This window comes from Pistacia vera, unplaced genomic scaffold (genome assembly GCF_008641045.1).
Source record: "Pistacia vera cultivar Batoury unplaced genomic scaffold, PisVer_v2 Contig829, whole genome shotgun sequence".
NCBI classification, from domain to species: Eukaryota; Viridiplantae; Streptophyta; class Magnoliopsida; order Sapindales; family Anacardiaceae; genus Pistacia; species Pistacia vera.
In genome coordinates, this window is record NW_022196700.1 from 253,015 (window position 1) to 271,459 (window position 18,445).

At 36.2% G+C, this 18,445-nt stretch overlaps 3 protein-coding genes across 5 annotated transcripts in view; 2 read left to right on the top strand and 1 right to left on the bottom strand.

Moving 5' to 3' along the window:
* Positions 1 to 1,313, top strand: part of LOC116117994 (potassium channel SKOR-like) — a 53,958-nt gene extending 52,645 nt beyond the window's left edge. For all 3 annotated transcript variants that reach the window (XM_031403973.1, XM_031403972.1, XM_031403974.1), the window contains exon 13: positions 989 to 1,313. In XM_031403973.1, the coding sequence (XP_031259833.1) occupies positions 989 to 1,230 (242 nt within the window). In that variant the 3' untranslated portion in view covers positions 1,231 to 1,313. The remainder of the gene's footprint in view (positions 1 to 988) is intronic.
* A 9,135-nt stretch (positions 1,314 to 10,448) lies between these two features.
* On the bottom strand, positions 10,449 to 13,049 carry LOC116117975 (protein FAR1-RELATED SEQUENCE 5-like). Its single transcript, XM_031403954.1, has 5 exons — positions 13,026 to 13,049; positions 11,595 to 12,573; positions 11,376 to 11,503; positions 10,940 to 11,264; positions 10,449 to 10,741 (listed from the first exon to the last, which is right to left on the bottom strand). Exons 1-5 carry the CDS (start codon positions 13,047 to 13,049, stop codon positions 10,449 to 10,451), a joined length of 1,749 nt encoding a protein of 582 aa, XP_031259814.1.
* A 2,703-nt stretch (positions 13,050 to 15,752) lies between these two features.
* LOC116117976 (PHD finger protein MALE MEIOCYTE DEATH 1) lies at positions 15,753 to 18,172 on the top strand. Its single transcript, XM_031403955.1, has 3 exons — positions 15,753 to 16,047; positions 16,295 to 16,538; positions 16,609 to 18,172. The coding sequence occupies exons 1-3, from the start codon at positions 15,753 to 15,755 to the stop codon at positions 18,170 to 18,172; spliced, it is 2,103 nt and encodes a 700-aa protein (XP_031259815.1).
* Positions 18,173 to 18,445: the final 273 nt, after the last annotated feature.

Consider the following 18,445-nt stretch of genomic DNA (forward strand, 5'->3'; position numbering starts at 1 on the left):
GTTAGAATATTTTCACCTAGTTTGCACCTGAGTTTGGAGCAGGAGTGTATTTGTTTTGCTAAGAGTAAATAAGTCATATTGCGGATATTAACCAAAACATAGAATCTACAGGACTGATTCAATATTTCAAGAAGTCGGGGATATAGTAATATTTCTTTTGTTATTTTTGGGTGAAATGGCAATACTACTATGTTTCTTTGTATAATGTGGCACACTTGTGTCTGAATAGGGCCTCATATAGGCCTACTCTTTGCGCTGATTAAAATCTTCCAGATGCAGAATTATATATGGAATATTCAGTTAATATTTTAGTTTAGGAATTTTTATTTTTACTTATTTGAGTAGGTATTGATTTTGTGGGTAAGGTTGATTGGATTACCTGAGCTAGATTTTTTTTTTTTTTTTTTTAAGAAACTTGATTGATATTAAACTAATGAAATTGGGATTTTCTTCTCATTCTCTTTGATTTTCTAACCTTTCTAATCCCTCCTGGGTGCTTTCGCTCCTCTCCATTTCTTTCTTCTTTCCTGTGTCACTTCCTTGTAATTTCACCTTTTAATTTTATATCTGGACCCTCATAGTTACATGATCAATGAACAGTTTATTTTGATAGTTTTTGGTTATGTGGCAATCGGAAAAAAATCCCAGTGGTTGGGTTGAGTAGTTACAACATTTGGTTCCAACCAAGAGGTTAGTAGTTCAAACTCCCAGTTGGAGCTAGCTTCTTAGAAGATTAACAACTTTTTGAAGATCAAAGTTGCAAGGTCTCACAGTAAGTAGACGTAATTTCTAATTTAGTCCATTCATAAGGAAATTAGAGGATTTTTTAGTATTAACAAAAGGTATTTAGGAATTTGCCATGAACCAGCATTGCAAGTTTTTATTTGTAAGATTACGTAAGACAGCTTGTTTCAGTAGTTTCTTTTAGTTGTGTGCCTGATCTTGCGACTTTGGAAGTATATAATAGAATCTCTGTTGACTACTGCAGACAAAAAACTGCTGAGGAAATGCACTGTGTACCCTTTCCACCCATGGGATACTAGTGTGCATAGAAGACATGGAATTATGTTATGGATTCCGCATACCATTGAAGAGCTTATAAAATCCGCTGCAGAGCAGCTAGGTTTTCCAAGTGATTGTTGTATATTATCAGAAGATGCAGGTAAAATTATCGATGTAGATATGATTAGTGATAGCCAAAAGCTGTACTTAGTGAGTGAAACACATTAAGTAAGAACATTGTCTGTTGTTGTATATTGTAAAATTTTAGCTTCATTTGTTTTCCAAATTTGCTTGTATCTTATTGTACCCGTTCCATTTCTCATTGGCTTTAATATAAAATTTATTGTTTTCAGTTTTCAGAATTAATTTGTCAAGGATGCAATTGACTTTTATGATTGGATTCAGGTCCTTGCACATGTGTTGTTCTCTATTTGTGCATTTGCTTTTATGCTTTGTGGGTTTTATCATGACAATAGTGAACTAAATTGTAAACCCAAGATACAAAATAAAACATGCAAAATTGAATACTCTGGGTCTGGGTCAATTGCTTAATTTTGGAGTTATTTATTTAGTGGGTTTTGTGTTAAAGCTGCAATCAATTTGCAGGCTGCAGCTTATCTTTCTCTACAGACTAGAATAAATTTACTTCATGTTGGATACAAGAAGAACAGACATAAGTTCATTTTGGAATCGAAAGCAATAACAAAAATCCAAGATTATTTATATATATGTAAACACTAATCAAATTCCGTCCATCCATCTAATTGAGCCACAACCAAACTACAAAATTGCAAACCACAGAAAGATTTATCAGTTTTTATAAACTGAAACTAACTACGTAACTTACACAAAATAAGTCAAGAGGTTCTTATGTTTTGAAGTTGCCTCAAATGTTTCTGAGCTACTGCACTAGTAGAAGGCGTGTCATCAATTTTATTTTCCTCTTCTTGATCAGATGTGAAAAACTGAACTAAAGAAGCCACTACACATCCCAAAAGGGGAACAGATGAACACACAATCATGACTTGCTTCAGATTCATCATACCTTAATGTTTCTTCAACTTCAAATGGAATGACAATACTGTGTATATATATATATATAATATTCATTGCGTGTTAATCAAGTTCTGAAGAATCTCATGTCAAGCCAACAAAAATTGACTTCCAAGTTCCAAGTGGAAAATGATGCTCCAAGCATTTGATATGAAACGACGTGGGCATTTCCAATTAGTTTGTGTTTTCAATTTTTTAATCAAAGTAGAGTAATTAAGGGAGCTTGACCCAATTTTCAGCTTAATTGGAGGATTTCTTGGTGACAATGTCAATGGGTGTAGGCACGTGCTTTGACCATTTTACTTGGACAATATCGATGTTGATATGCAATACATCCTATAAGGAAATTTACTATTCTTCTTAAGTTTGATTCAATAATAAAAAGAACTTAATCTAATATCGATAATATAAGACAAAGTTTCTAAGAAATTTTTGTATGCGAGCGAAAGGACAAAATTATTGTCTTTACTACAATTAAGCTTTTGCTAATTACCTGAATAATCCATTGATGATCAAACATTTAACCAAAAGAAAAAAAATTATACTATGAATAAATGTGTTGATGCTTGATTTTAACATTAACTATTCGCATGTGCAAAGTGTTAAGTAGACCTAGAAATTACATGTGAATTGAAAATAAAGTAAATAAAAGAGAGACGAATTTTAAAATGGTTCGGATGCCCAAAGTGAATCCTACGTCCACTGTTATTTTATTATTCTCTGACTATTTCTATGATATTGTCTATAAGGTGTACAAAGATGGAGAAATATTTTGTTTACAGAGGAATATAATAAAGCTCAAATCTATGTCTAGCTCTCATCTGCCTAGTTTCCTCTTTTCGTGAAGAGAGGTGCCAATTTATACACATTTGAGGTCAATATAATGAGTGCTTTTGCAAGTTGCCTTGATATATGGAGAGCTCTCATTCGTCCTTATCTTAAAATGAGATAGGGTTGGTATAAAATATCTTTGAGGCGGTATGGGCTTGACAGTTAGTACACTTTGTCTTTTAGGCACTTGTTGAGCTAACATTAGTGTGCTTTTTTAGGCATAACAGAACCCCCCAATTTTGGAGTGCGTAATCACACTTCAAAAACTCATGTCTTAGTTCTGAATGGCTGTCGCGCTATAGGCTACAATCTTGAACTGAAGAGCTCGAACTATGCCTAGCGCGATCTGGTACTAAGAGCTAGGAATGCGATCTGAGTGCTTGGAACGATCCGAAGCTAAGCGCGATTTGATAATTGACATAAAATGTCTAGTACATGAATTCATGAAGAGAGTTGACGTCAGAAGCCCAAACGCACTGCTTAGAGGCCTTAAATAGACAAGCCAACTTAAAACAACAATAACTTTTGATCCGGGAGGAGTTTTGGAGCTCGTAAGATATCCACGGAAAGCTCGTTCCAAGCTCTATGTCGTGGCAATTGGGGAACCCAGTTGGGACCATTTTTGGGACCAAAATCCACCGTTTCGGCATGTTTTGAGTTTGCTACGCGTTTTTTCTTACGCTGGTAGTTGGTCGCGATCTGAGAACTGAGAACTAGTCGCGATCTGAGAACTAAGAACACGACCTGAGGCTTTTCACAATCTCAAAATTAAGAGCTGATCACGATTTGAGAGCTAGGATCTTGATTAGAGAGCATAAAGAGCTCGATTTGAGATCATAAGGAGCTCGATTTGAGATCATAAGGAGCTCGATTAGAGAGCATGAAGAGCTCGTTCTGAGATCATAAGGAGCTCAATCAAAGAGCATGAAGAGCTCAATCTGAGAGCATGAAGAGCTCGATCTGAGAGCATGAAGAGCTCGATCTGAGATCATAGGGAGCTCAGTTTGAGATCATAGGGAGCTCAGTTTGAGATCATAGGGAGCTCGATCAGAGATCATAAGGAGCTCGATTGGAGATCATAAGGAGCTCGATCAGAGAGTATGAAGAGCTCAATCTGAGAACTCGAGAGCTCTTTGCAATCTAAGAGTTTAAGGAGTTCAATAAAAAAACAGAAGGAGTTCAATAAGAAAGCGTGAAGCTTGATCTAAGAACACAAGAAGTTCGATTAGAAAGCGCGAAGCTTGATCTAAGAACACAAGAAGTTCGATTAGAAAGCGCGAAGCTTGATCTGAGAACACAAGATCAGTGATCTAAGCGCTCGGAAGCGCGATCTGGCCGCTCGGAAGTGCGATCTAAGTGATCTGAACGTGTGATCTGAACAATCTTGAACGCGTGATCTGGATTATCTGAGTGTGCGATCTGGCCACGTGATTGGAGTGATCTGAGCGTGCGATCTGCGATCTGGCCACACGATCTGAGAGCTAAAGATTAGAGCGATTTGAGCGTGCGATCTGCGATCTGACCATGCAATCCAAGAGCTCTGATGCGGCCGTTTTGCGATCTAACTACGCAATCTAAGAGTTGAAGATTAGCGATCTGAGCGTGCGATCGACGATCTGACCACGCGATTGGAGAGCTAAAGATCGGCGATCTAAAGCTAAAGATCGGCGATCTAAAGCTAAAGATCAGAGTGATTTGGTCACGTGATCGAAGCAATCCGACTGTACGATCTACGATCTAGCCACGCGATATGAAGCTAAAGATCAGTGATCTGAAGCTGAATATTAGAGCAATCTGCGATCTGACCACACAATCCGAGAGTTGAAAATCAGCGTTTTGAGCGTGCGATCGGTGATATGACCACACGATTGGAGAGCTAAAGATCAGCGATATGAAGCTAAAGATCAAAGCGATATGAGCGTGCGTTCTGCAATCTGGCGATCTGAGCGTGTGATCGGTGATCTGACCATGCGATCCGAGAGCTCTAATGCGTGTGTTCTGCGATCTGACCATGTGATTTGAAAGCTGAAGATCAGCGATCTGAACGTACGATCGGCGATCTGACCACGCGATTGGAGAGCTAAAGATTAGTGATCTGAAGTTGAAGATCAGAGCATGTGATCTACGATCTAGCCACATGGTCAGAGAGCTCTGATGTGTGTGATCTACAATCTGGTCACACTATCTGAGAGTTGAAGATCAGAACGATCTAAGCATGCGATCTACGATCTAACCATGCAATTCGAGAGCTCTAATGCGTGCGTTCTACGATCTAACCACGCGATTTGAGAGCTGAAGATCAGTGATCTGACCATGCGATTGGAGAGCAAAAGATCAGAGATCTAAAGTTGAAGATCAGAGCGGTTTGAGTGTGTGATTTACGATCTGGCCATGCGATCGGAGAGCTCCGATGCGTGCAATCTACGATCGGAGAGCTCTGATGCGTGCGATCTGCGATCTGGCCATATGATCTAAATGATCTGAACGCGTGATCTCAATGATCTTGAACGTGCGATCTGGATGATCTAAGTGCATGATCTCAACAATCTTGAACACGCGATTTAGATGATCTGAGTGTGTGATCTGCTATCTGAGCGAGTGATCTCAATGATCTTGAATGCGCGATCTGAGTGTACGATCTGTGATCTAGCCACGTGATCGGAGAGCTTTGATGCAGAGCAAGCTTTAGTATTTTAACGATAACTTAAGTTTTAGACCTTAGATTGGGATGATTTTTAGACCATCGAAAAGCTAACTTGAAGGGCTACAACTTTTGCGTTATCACATTGCCAGATTTAGACTTTATCCTGCTCAGATTTCCACATCAGATGACGTGAAGATTTTGAGGCTTGCTGGAAAAACATGGAGAGCTTATATGAATCATGCCTTGACTCTAGTGCCAAACTGTTGATACTTGATTTTGACACTAACTATTTGCATGTGCAAAGTGCTAAGCAGACCTAGAAATTACACGGGAACTGGAAATGAAGTAAATAAAAGGGAGATGATTTTTAAAGTGGTTCGGATGCTCGAAGCGAATCCTACGTCCACTGTTATTTTATTATTCTCTGACTATTTCTATGATATTGCCTGTAAGGCGTACAAAGATGGAGAAATAAGTTGTTTACAGAGAACAATAATAAAGCTCAAATTTATGCCTAGCTCTCATCTGCCCAACATCCTCTTTTCGTGAAGAGAGGTGTCAATTTATACACCTTTGAGGTCAATGTAATGAGTGTTTTTGCAAGTTGTCTTGACACATGAAGAGCTCTCATTCGTCCTTATCTTAAAATGAGATAGAGTTGGTATGAAATATCTTTGAGGCGGTATGGGCTTGACAGCTAGTACACTTTGTCTTTTAGGCACTTGTTGTGCTGACATCAGTGTGATTTTTTAGGCGTAACAGAATGTATACTTATCTATTGTATACTCATCTATTAAATAACACTGTTATTTAGTATGATTGAATGAATTTACATAAGTAGTGTTATTAAAGAATTTTAGATAAAATAAATATTCTTAATATCTAAAAGTGGAAACAATCAATTATCATTTTACACTAAAATAGCTCATAAATTTAATGGGTTTACCAAGTAACCAGTTAACTCTAAGAGTCAAACAGCAGTCCTCATAAATTTAATCTACATATAACACTACACAAACATCACTCCCTTACAACAGCCCCTTACAACATGACATGGCAGCTGACGTGGCAGATGCCACCTCATCTGCCACGTCATCCAGATGCCAAGTCACTCCCAAAAAAAAAAAAAAAAAAAAAAAAATTTCTCTAACCCTAAATTTCAAAATTTAGCGTTACCCATGAATCAAATCTTAATCCCAAAATTCATTTGCAAACCCTAAAGTTCAAATATCCTTTCCTCTCTCTCTCGCGGCCTCTCCTGCCACCACTTGAGCCCTCTTTCCCTTCTAGCTCGTCCTCTCCCCCTTATCTTCATGGACTCTCGAAATGTTGTCCAGTGTCAAGATAAGATTTAAAAAAAATCTCCAAATTTACACCCGAAAACCTTAAGATCTCCGAGCTTTTCAATGTTGCTTCAATCCAACTAAAGCTTTTGGTTTTTCAATTAGAAACGCGAATTTCACAGCAAGTTTTCGCGGGAACTTGAGTTTGCTGCCAGTGTAGTTCTTGCTGCCATGTTCGTCTTCAACCATTTTTAGCTTCTTTACATGTTCCTCGCGTGGAACGCTGTCGTTTTGTAAGTTTTTTTCAAGGTAACATTTTTAGTTTGTTTTGTTTCTTAATTTATTTATTTTTTTGGTTTCCCAAGTAATGAAGTACTATGTTTAATGTATATTTTGCAGGAAGAAGAAAGAGATTGTTTGTAGAGTAACTAGGACAGATAGAGAACCAAATAGCAATAATGATAAGGTGATTTTTTCTTTGAATGTTCAAATTTTTTTTGTTAAGATTCGATGTAGATGAAATGCATTTGTATGGTTATTGTTTTTTTAAGCAACTATTTTGAATTTGGTCTTGGGGCTTGGTTTTGGCCCTACAAAGCATACTCCTTTATCAAATGTTTGTGTTTCGTTAATTGATATTGAAGTTTATATGAATAAATATAGGAAAAGCAAATAAATGAAGATGGGGAAAACCCACCTGCCACTGATACCCATCAGAAAAATGATAAACCTGAGCTTGATTCGAAGCTTGATGATGTGAATCAGATAACCAGCAATGATATAGAAACAAATGGTCTAGGTGGTGGTGTGCAGGTATTTATTTCTGATTTTTTATTGAATTATTGCTAACCTAAATGTTAGTCACTGGATATGTTTTTTGCTGCATGCTGATTGGTTTAGTTACTAGTTAGTCGGTGCTATCTGATGAATTCAACTTTCCATGATTTGCCTCAATAGTTGAACTTATGGGGATGTCATTTGCTTCATATTTATTTTCTTCTGTTGTCATAGACTTCTTGATATGCTTAGAAAGTCGAAGGGTAAAATCTTGTTCAATATTATGGCTTCGGGTAATCTCATTAAAGAATACGATATTGACTTTTGCCTGTAGCATTCAAGTCTATCAAGGAGATAGAAACAAATGTAAGGAATTAGTGAAGCAGCAAAATGCTTGACTAATTATGATTAATTGTGATCTAAGAAACTCACAGTTCATCATAATGATGGATTTGAGCTAGAAGGCTAAGCCAAGGTGGGGACTATTTATTAAATATATAAATCTCTATACTGAAGCATTTATTTTTTATTTTTCATTTTTAAACTGTATATTGTTATTGTTTTTAAACCGCATAACTTGTTTATTGAGACTTGATCCCAATAAAAAATGCATCATTGTGTTTCTTTTGCTTTAAATTTGCAGCTGGTATGTCTGTCAACATCTTTTTGAACATTTGCATGGAGCTTAGATTTTAGAATTGTTACTTTAAAGCTTGTGATAGTTCTTAATATAATTGGTTTGGTCTCAATAGGTAATGGAGGCAGCCCAAGCTTCAGCTGGATTGTCAGGTAGTTACTGTGGCTATGCATTGTTGCTTTAGATTTCTGCATTTTATGTGAGGCCATGATTTCTGTGCAGCTGGTGTAGATTGGTGGGTATTGGATAAGAAGCCTGGGCATGTTGTAGTTTTTGCACTGTGTAGATTGAGTAGGTGTGCAGGTTGTAGTTTGTTTATGCAGTTTCCAGGAGTCTTGGGCAGTATGTGCAGGGTGGTGTGTGCTTGAATTGAAGTAGTGATCTGGATAGTGGTATGTATGGAGGTGCAGCGTGATTGCTGCATTTTCTGCAGTTTCTGCGTGAAGGCTTCAGTTTGGTTGTCTTGTGTAGTCTTACTATTTGTGTATAAGGATTGTATATACTTGGTTGCTCTTGTTTCTTTTTGTGTAGTTTGGTCTCTTGGGCATGTCCAAGGTCCTTGCCTGTGTAAAAGGAAGTGCGATTTTTAGGATGTAAATCTTTTATTTTTTAATAAAATTAACAGGTTTACCTAAAAAAAAAAAAAAAAGAAACCTGGATTTTTAATGTTTGCAATTAACTAAAAGCAGATGATACATTATTTCTACCATCACAGTTTCTAGAGGAAGAGCTGGCTTATCTTTGGCACAAAAAAGAACAAATAGAAAAAACAAATGTGAATTGTATTACTGATCATGTGCAAATACATGAAAACCATATTTATTCACATGAAAGAAAATAAAAGTTCATGATATCTCCACAACTGATTTTTTCTCCAGTTTCATCCTAAACAACCTATTCCATCCTAACATCCTAAACAATAAGTCCAATTTAACAAGCTCCATCCTAACATCCTAAACAACAACTTTTCTGCAGCTTCTCAAATTCACAAAGTGGAGAAAAACTGCACAAATTCTGATTTTTTCAAATTCTGCACAAACTGGAGAAAGATTGCAACTTCTCAAATTTTACAGCTGCAGCAGAAACTGCCCAAGCTTCCCACCCAGCAAACTGAGAAAGACTGCAACAGAAAAAAGACAACCATCAGATTATAAATAGAAAAAAGACATGCATCAGATTATAAATAGAAAAGAAAATACATGGAAAACTAGAATTCCTTCTCAGCACTGAACATATATGCATCAGATTATAAATAAAAAGACATGCATCAGATTTATGAGCATTTGAACATATATGCATGAACATCACATACCATGTAAACAAGGCCACCATAGACTTGTGCCACTCAATCTTGAAGACCAGCAATGATACCAAGTTCCTTCTCAGCACTAAGGACAAAATCTGGCTTGACTTCCACTTTGACCAAATGTCTGACTTTGTAAACCTAGGAATGCACATGCAAAGGCATTGGAACCTGAAAGTCTTGTTCGAAATGTCAAAATTATGAAGAACAATGAAACATCAACTTAAGCATCAACACAGTAATAAATAACTTACCTGCCCCACAAGATCAATACTTGAACATTAAACATTTAACAAAATCCAAGATCAGTCAACTCCAAAAGATCAGGCAATTGCAGGCCATAACCCCATAATTACAGCATCACAAATCAAAGAAAAAAAAAAACAAAAAACAAAATAAGAATCAAGATCCACATTGAACATTTAACAAAATCAAATACATTGCTTAACTTTTTTTGTTTTTTTTGTTTTGGTAATCCTGGTAATTTTATAAGGAATAAAAGAATAATAGTCAACAAAGGGGACTCCCCTTAAGAGCAATCACCTTAGGCATACCCAAGGAGAATGAAACAAAAAAGAAAGGGCAAGGAAGGATAAACAATCCTTTTACACAATAGATATGCCCATGGAGAATGAAACAAAAAAGAAAAGGGCAAGGAAGGATAAACAATTCCTATACACAATAGACCCTATCAACTCTATACAAAAGGAGCCAACAAAAGCCATCAAAAAATAGGCTCATGCATCCTACCTACAAAGCAAAAACACTACACAGCACCAAAGACCACCATAATCTAGCATTCCTACAATCATATAACACAAGTTGTGTTAGTTATCAATAAATAGAAAAAAAGAATAATAAAATAGGCAACAAAATTGATAATTACTAAATTTTCACCTTCAAGCTTTTTTCATCAATTTATTGCTTTCGCAATTTCTTCTCTTTTACTTTACGAACAATTTGTTCAAGCTTTAATTGCTTTCTTTTTAATGGAGGACGACCTTTGCTTCGCATAGCCCATGGAGTAAGAATGTTACTGCTCCCCTCTTTAGTAGTATCATCAACACCTTCACAATTCGTTCTACTACTAGTTGACACATTTAGTCTTTTACCAATCCCACCAACACTTTTATTCGACGTCAATTTGTTCTTCATATCGTTGATCATTTCTATCACCATATTACAATCATCCTCATTGCTTGATGTCGAATCTGCTACCGTAGAGAATAAATTACACATCTGATCAAATCGTTGTCCTTCAAGGGTGGTGCTCCAACTATTGTAACTTATCCTAACCTTGGTATGCTTGGTATGACATCTGTTTATATTTTTACTCCACCGCTTTAAAATGTACTTTTCTGGTACATTATAAGTTTGCCTACGAATCAACACCATAATTGCATGCTAACATAAAATTCCTCTAAACTCAAACAATCGACAATTGCATCGAACGTCACAAGTTGCTTCATCAAAGCAAACCACAAAAGGAACACGACGGTGAGTCTCTCCAACCACAACATCTTCTTCTATTATAAATTCCATACAGGAATCAGTCTCTTTGAAAGAAGATAAATCACAATAGATCTTAGCCGCTAGTTCTCGTTGAAACTCTTTGAATTTCACAATGGTATAAGAATCTTGAAATTGTTTCTCAATAGCATAAGTCGTTATGCAAGGGATCCATAATCTAAAAGATTTAAAATCAGCCGCCCTTTCTTTTTCTACTTTATCCCGCTATGCATTCTCATATTGCTCCACAAACTGTTTTAAAGTGGTTTTTGAATTAACATATCCATTAAAGAATGCATGCATACTTTCACTGTGTTGAGTAGTAGACATACCTACCCAGAAAGTGTCTTTAACTAAAGCCGGCACCCAACGTCGTCTTTCATTATACAATCCGAGCAACCAACCATTATCATGAAGGTTGTATTTATCAATGAACATATTCCACCGTTCTTCAAACTCCTCACCTGTCAATGAATCATACACGACATTTTGTAAAGAAAATTTAATACATTCATATTGACTATAACCTCTTAACTTTCATTATATGCCACAAACACCATCTATGTCGTGTGCTAGGGAACACAATCTCGATTGCATTTTGCATTGTCTTATCTTGATCAGTGATTATTGTCTTGAGAGCACAATTCAACATACATACAAGCCAAGATTGAAATAGCCAAACAAACGTCTCTGTGTCCTCATTGGAGATTAACCCACAACCTAACAGTATCGAATGGTCATGATGATCAACTCCGACAAAAGCACCAAATGGCATATCATACTTGTTAGTCAAATATGTAGTGTCGAATGTCACAACGTCACCAAATTCTTTAAATGCAGCCCTACTTCCTGCGTCCACCCATAAAATATTCTTTAATCGACCATCTTCATCTACATCCATTATGTAGAAGAAATTTAAATTCTCATTTTGCATTTTCAGAAAATATTTTTGGATTGCAGAAGCATCTCCAAGACCAAGTCGTAGCCTCCTAACTTTTTCAATGTAGTTTCTACAATCTTTTTGTAGGAAAGGCAAATTCTCACCACTACCAGCTTCAACTAACAAGGAATTGAAGTTCTTGTTTGGTCTAATTCCAGCCTTGTCATTCAATTCAATCTTCCTTTTCACATACGGTTGTATAATTCGATTGCTCTTAAAATATCTTGTTTTTCCAGGACTACTAAGTTCATGGTTATGATCAATGACAATTGACAATATTTTCCATTTTCCATTAGAATGTAGAGATGCAGTAATGTGAGCCTTACAATCAGTTTTTGTCACCGGATGCATTTTAAAGGCATTTCTAGAGTTACTGTTCCACTTCCCGCTACAAGAACAAGCCAAGGTTGCATATCTCAACTCTCCATCATCTCCTTTCCTTGAAGATCTTATAATAGCTTCAAAACCTCTTTTGCTCCCATAGCTTTTGTAGTATTGTAAAAGCTCATCAAATGAATCAAAAACCATTCCAAGCTTAGGCTCCCAATCCTCTTCTGCGTTTCTTGTATCTTCTATTTCTTGAAAGTGATTATCCTAATTTATTGATATTATAATAACCAGAATTAGAATATAATCATACTTAAAAAAGGGTATAAATAATATTAAATTAAATTAAATTCATATTAACGAATAAAAAGAGATTGCAAAGACTAAATTACCTCTATGACATTGAATTGAGCAGAATAGTTCTCTGAATTTTTTGACTGCACTCTTCCATCTTTGAGAGTGGTGGTGGAAGAAGAAGAGCAAATGATGACAGTTTACGATGGTGGTGTGGTTGGGAGTAGTCGTGGTGCGGTTGAGGTTGGTGGTGGTGGCAGAGTTAATAAAAAATTCGGTTAGTACTAAAAATCTGCTTCAAAAAATAAAACCTATAATTAGCTAAATAAACAAAAATAGTTCACTCAATATGTTCGTGCTTTCCTGTTTTCATATATGTCACAAACATGCATGCATGCTATCTACCGTACCCATCATCAACTTACTCCAATTAGCTCCCATTCATTCATTGCGAGAGTAATTCAAATCACAAGAAAAAGTAGCATAAAATTGCATATTAATATCAACGGTCCAAATGCATTATCATATCATAAATTTCGTTAAACTCTTAAGGGAATGAAGTTCAATTTGAAAAAAAGGAGTAATGAAAACGGGAAAGCACGAACATGTTGCCATCCATTCCAAACTCCAAACGAATCAATAAGCATGTTATTCCTGTATTCCATCCAGTGGCGTAAGACTGCACAAATTAGCTCCGTCCTAAACAACAACTTTTTTGCAGCTTCTCAAATTCACAAAATGGAGAAAGACTGCACAAATTCATTTCAAAATTTGTGCCCACCTCATTTTTTACTGTGAGAAAGACTGCACAAATGACTGCACAAATTCTGATTTGTGCAATATTTCTCACAGTAAAAAATGAGGTGGAGACAAATTTTGAAATTCACAATTAAGAAAATAAAAGAGACAGAGACAAACTGTGAGTGGCGAAAGACTGCAGCAGTGAGAGGAAAGGGAGAAAGTCTTTCTACACTCTGTGAATTTGAGAAGCTGCAGTCTTTTGCCACTCATTTTTGACTGTCTATTTTATTTTCTTAATCCTATCAGAATTAAGAAAAAAAAAGAGACAGAGATAGAGAGAGAAATAAGGGATATGATGGACATACGGATGAAAGGGAGCAGTGAGAGGAAAGGGAGAAAGTCTTTCTCCACTTTGTGAATTTGAGAAGCTGTAGTCTTTCGCCACTCATTTTTTATTGTCTCTTTTATTTTCTTAATCCTATCAAAATTAAGAAAATAAAAGAGATAGAGACAGAGAGAGAAATAAGGGATATGATGGACATATGGATGAAAGGGAGCAGTGAGAGGAAAAGTGAGAAGGCCAAAATTGCTCCTCAGGAGGTCGTTGATGGAAGAGTAGAGAAGGTGATGGAGGAAACCAGAGTGGTCAACACAATCAAGGTGGTCGAAATTCTATAGACCTGATAGATGAATACCCAACGGAGCTGGTGCAGAGGTCGACCTAGTGCGGTTGTGGTGGCGACTACGTTTTGCCTGAGATTGGGGAATATGGTGGCTAGGGTTCTAAAAATTGAAAGGAAATCTGGGAAAAACTTTAGGGTTCGAATTTGAGTGAAAATGAAATTGATTTAGGATTTGGATTCCGGAAAGATAAAATTTGGAATTTGTGATTATAAGAAATTTTTTTTTTTTAAAATTTTTGGAGGGAAATGACATGACATCTGGATGAGGTGGCAGATGAGGTGGCATTTGCCACGTCAGCTGCCATGTCATGTTGTAAGGGGATGCTGTAAGGGAGTGATGTTTGTGTAGTGTTATTGATATTATATACGAATAATACTACACATACATCATTCTCATACAACATTATGTGGCAAGATATGATTGAGTGACGTTTAATTTTAACTTTAAATTAGCTAATCATATCTTGCTACATAATGTTGTGTGAAAATGATGTATGTATAGTATTACTCTATTATATACACTTGCTGATGACTTTTGATTTTAATTTAATGGATGATGATCTCCCTTCCACAACAATGTGTCAAATCTTTTATTTACAAATCTTTTTTTTTTTTTTTTTTTTTGGGGGGGGGGGAGAGAACCACATTTTCCCACCTAAGGTTCGGCAAAACGACACTTTCCCACCTGTCAAGTTTCAAAATAACACTTTTCCACTATTTGTCATATTCAGTTAGTGTTTGACTAAAAAGACAAAAACACCCTTAAATAGTTTATTATAAATTAAAATTTAGTTAAGTGAAAGTTTTTACTCGATTATTTATTAGTTTAAGTGTATAGATATCTTATTTTTCCTTTGTTTATTTAATTAATTAGGAATATCGATTTTCTATGTTAATTAGTAAAAATGAAAACATTATGTTATGAAAAACATTATAAATTTAGTAGGTTATTGAATAATAATGATGAGATATTGATGATATTATAAATAAACAAATATAAAAGTCACTTTACTTTAAACAATTTCATAGTATTACTCTTAAATTTTTTAGGTGGTGCTAATTATTTTTTCTTTTTTGACTTTTTAAATATTTGACTTTTTGGCTAATTAAAAAATAATAAAAATTTTATAAAGTCAAATATTTAAGGGTATTTTTATCTTTTCAGTAAAATATTAACAGAAAACATAATATAACCTAATGAATGATGGGAAAGTGTTATTTTGAAACTTGAATTGTGGAAAAGTGTTGTTTCGCCAAACCTTGGGTGGGAACATGTAGTTATTTCTTTTTTTCTAGAAAAACCAAGTTAGATCAGTTTCAGGAGTTCAATTTTGATAAAGTTCTAAATTATTAAGTAAAAATAATAGAAAAACCAAATTAGATCAGTTTCAGGAGTTCAATTTTGATAAGGTTCCAAATTATTAAGTAAAAATAAGGGTAAAAGTGGAAAGGACTAAATGACTTAGTTATTGATTTAAACAAAAGTAGTTTAAAGATATTTAATTGAAGAAAAAACTCACAAACTGTTTGCAAGTCCACGTCACCAACCTTCTTCATTTGATTTTGAGCGGGCAAAATTGCCAGAACCCAACGGCTAACCAGTAACCACACTCTGTAACAAACCTTCTGAAAACCCTAACATCCCCAACAAATTCAGTTAAAGAAAACTAAAACAAATTCAAGAATCAAACACTCCAACTCAAAGAAGAAGCTTCACTAGGTTAAAGAATGTCGATCCCAATTCTTGAATCCTTCCGGAAGAGAAAGAAAACGCCGAAATTGTTTGGCTTCCACACTTTTGGCGACTCAGGTTGCCCCATTACTCCCACGGGTCCTTTTCGTGATAATATTCGTCTCTTTCTGCAACAATGTGGTGAGCTTCAAGACTACAGTGTTGAAGGCATGCCCATTTGGTGTATTCTTCTTGTTCACGAGTCCTCCAATTTTGTTATCCCTCTTTACACCATTGAAGACACTGTAGCGCACTCTCCTCACTCCTTTTGTGATCACTGCAAATGCACCGGTTAGCCCTCTATTTTTTTGTTCTTGAATTTACTAAGTGGGTTCTTCCTTTTTTCATTCGTTTGTTATTACTTTTCATATTTGGACTCATTTACTAAATGGGGTTTTGTGTTAATTTGGAGATCTTAGGCTTAGTATTTGTGTTTTAGATTGTGGGTTTTAGTTTTGGATGTGAATACTCTGCAATTCTGTGTTCGATTTGCTGTTGTTTTGGTTTGATTGAGAATTTGAAGTTTCGTTGTGGTTAGGTTGGAGTAATCACTTTGTGTCCAAACGGAAGTATCATGTGATTATACCAAATGATTATCACTGGAACAAGCATTTGAAGGATGACGTTTTCCGTGTACACAATCATCTCTTGCATGGTTTAATTCATTGTAATGGATTTGGTCATTTGCTCTGCATTAATGGGATTGAAGGAGGTTGTAAGTATCTTTGTGGAAGAGAAATTATGGACCTCTGGGACCGAATTTGTACAATTCTTCAGGCCAGGTAATCTAAACTCCCATATTGATTGAGTTTCTTTGTGTTTGTGAACATTAACAAATGTTACTTATGGCAGGAAAATCACCGTTGAAGATGTGTCAAAGAAGAAGTCCATGGATCTTCGCCTACTCCATGGAGTTGCATATGGGCATCCATGGTTTGGTAGATGGGGATACAGATTCTACCGTGGAAGCTTTGGAGTTGCAGAGCACAATTACAACAGAGCAATTGAAATCCTTAGCTCTTTGGAACTTGATAATATCATGCAAGATTTTCGAGACACCAATAAGTGGAGACAAATTAAGCAAATAATTCACTGCTACAGAGATATGAGTGAAACCCAATTGATCACACTGAAAGATCTTCTCAGGTTTATGTTAACTTTCAAGTCTTGTACTTCTACTCAGAAGAAACCAATCATGGCAAACAATGCCCCTTCATTGTCTATCTCAAAACCTTCAATGAGGGCATCCCTGAGGAATAAGTCTCTAGTTAAGGATAAGTCTTCAAACTACAGAAAGTTTACTAATTTGATTGCTAATATGGATAGTAGATGGTCTGCAAGAAGACTAGAATCTTCAGCAAAAGTGATTGTGAATGCATTGTTAGAAAAGAAAGCAGAGGAGTTTGGTCGCGGTGGGATGAGTCGACAAGAATTAAGAGATGCAGCCAGGATGCAAATTGGGGACACTGGTTTACTTGATTATGTATTGAAATCTATGAACAATGTAATTGTTGGAGATCATATTGTGTATCGTGCAGTGAATCCAAGAACTCGGTTATTAGAATACACAATTCATGAGCTTGGTAATGGTGAAGAACTTGAAGCCTTTGAGCCAGAACCAGAAATACTCAGACACCACCTACTACCACCAACTATAGAGCATGGAGCTGATGTTAGCAGTGAAGTTGTGTATTTGTACAGGAATGTGCTTTTGAATTACCCGGGATCGAAACTGGTGGGTTTGGCAAGCCAAGTAGTTCTTGATAGCAAATACTTTGTAAAGGAATGGCCTTTTAAGGATGAACAAGACCAGGTATTGAGATTTATGTGCCAAATAATACCAAATTCTATCGACGAAAAATCCGATTTAACACCTGGGGAGCTGGTAATGGTTCCATTGCATGCGACGATTCTGGAGCTGAAGAAAGCCGTTCAAACAGCACTGAGAGATACGTACTGCATCATGGAGAAACTAGTGGTGACAGATATCGAAAACATTCCAGGAATGGAGGATGGAGAAGTTGTATTTGGAGCAATAGAGTCGGGTGCTGAAATTAGTGTGAGAGGAGATGGGATAGATTTGGAGTCAAAGTATAAGTATGAAGGAGGAGATGAGAATTGGAAGGTGAAATGTGAATGTGGGGCTGAAGATGATGATGGAGAAAGAATGGTAGCATGTGACATTTGTGAGGTTTGGCAACACACACGCTGCCATGGGATTCAGGATTCAGAGACAGTGCCATTGCTGTTTGTATGCCCTGGCTGCTGCACTTCTTCATTTGCAGCATCAACAACAACTCAATCACGGTATGAGTATGAGTTTGAGAGCACCAATGATTTGTTTTTGGCTTCTGAATCTGAATTTGGACATGGGGCTGAGCTTATTATTAAGAATGATGATGAGATGCTTTTGTGAATCATTTTGTTTTACTTTGTGCTGTTTGTATGCGCTGGCTGCTGCAATTGTTTTACTTTGTGCTGTTTGTATGCGCTGGCTGCTGCACTTCTTCATTTGCAGCATCTCATCATCATTCTTAATAATAAGCTCAGCCCCATGTCATTTTGGAGATGGGGCTTTTGAGATACTTTTGTGAATCATTTTGTTGGGCTTTTGAGATACTTTTGTGAATCATTTTGTTTTACTTTGTAATTTTCACATACTTTTTTGTACAGTATCTCAAATTGTAAT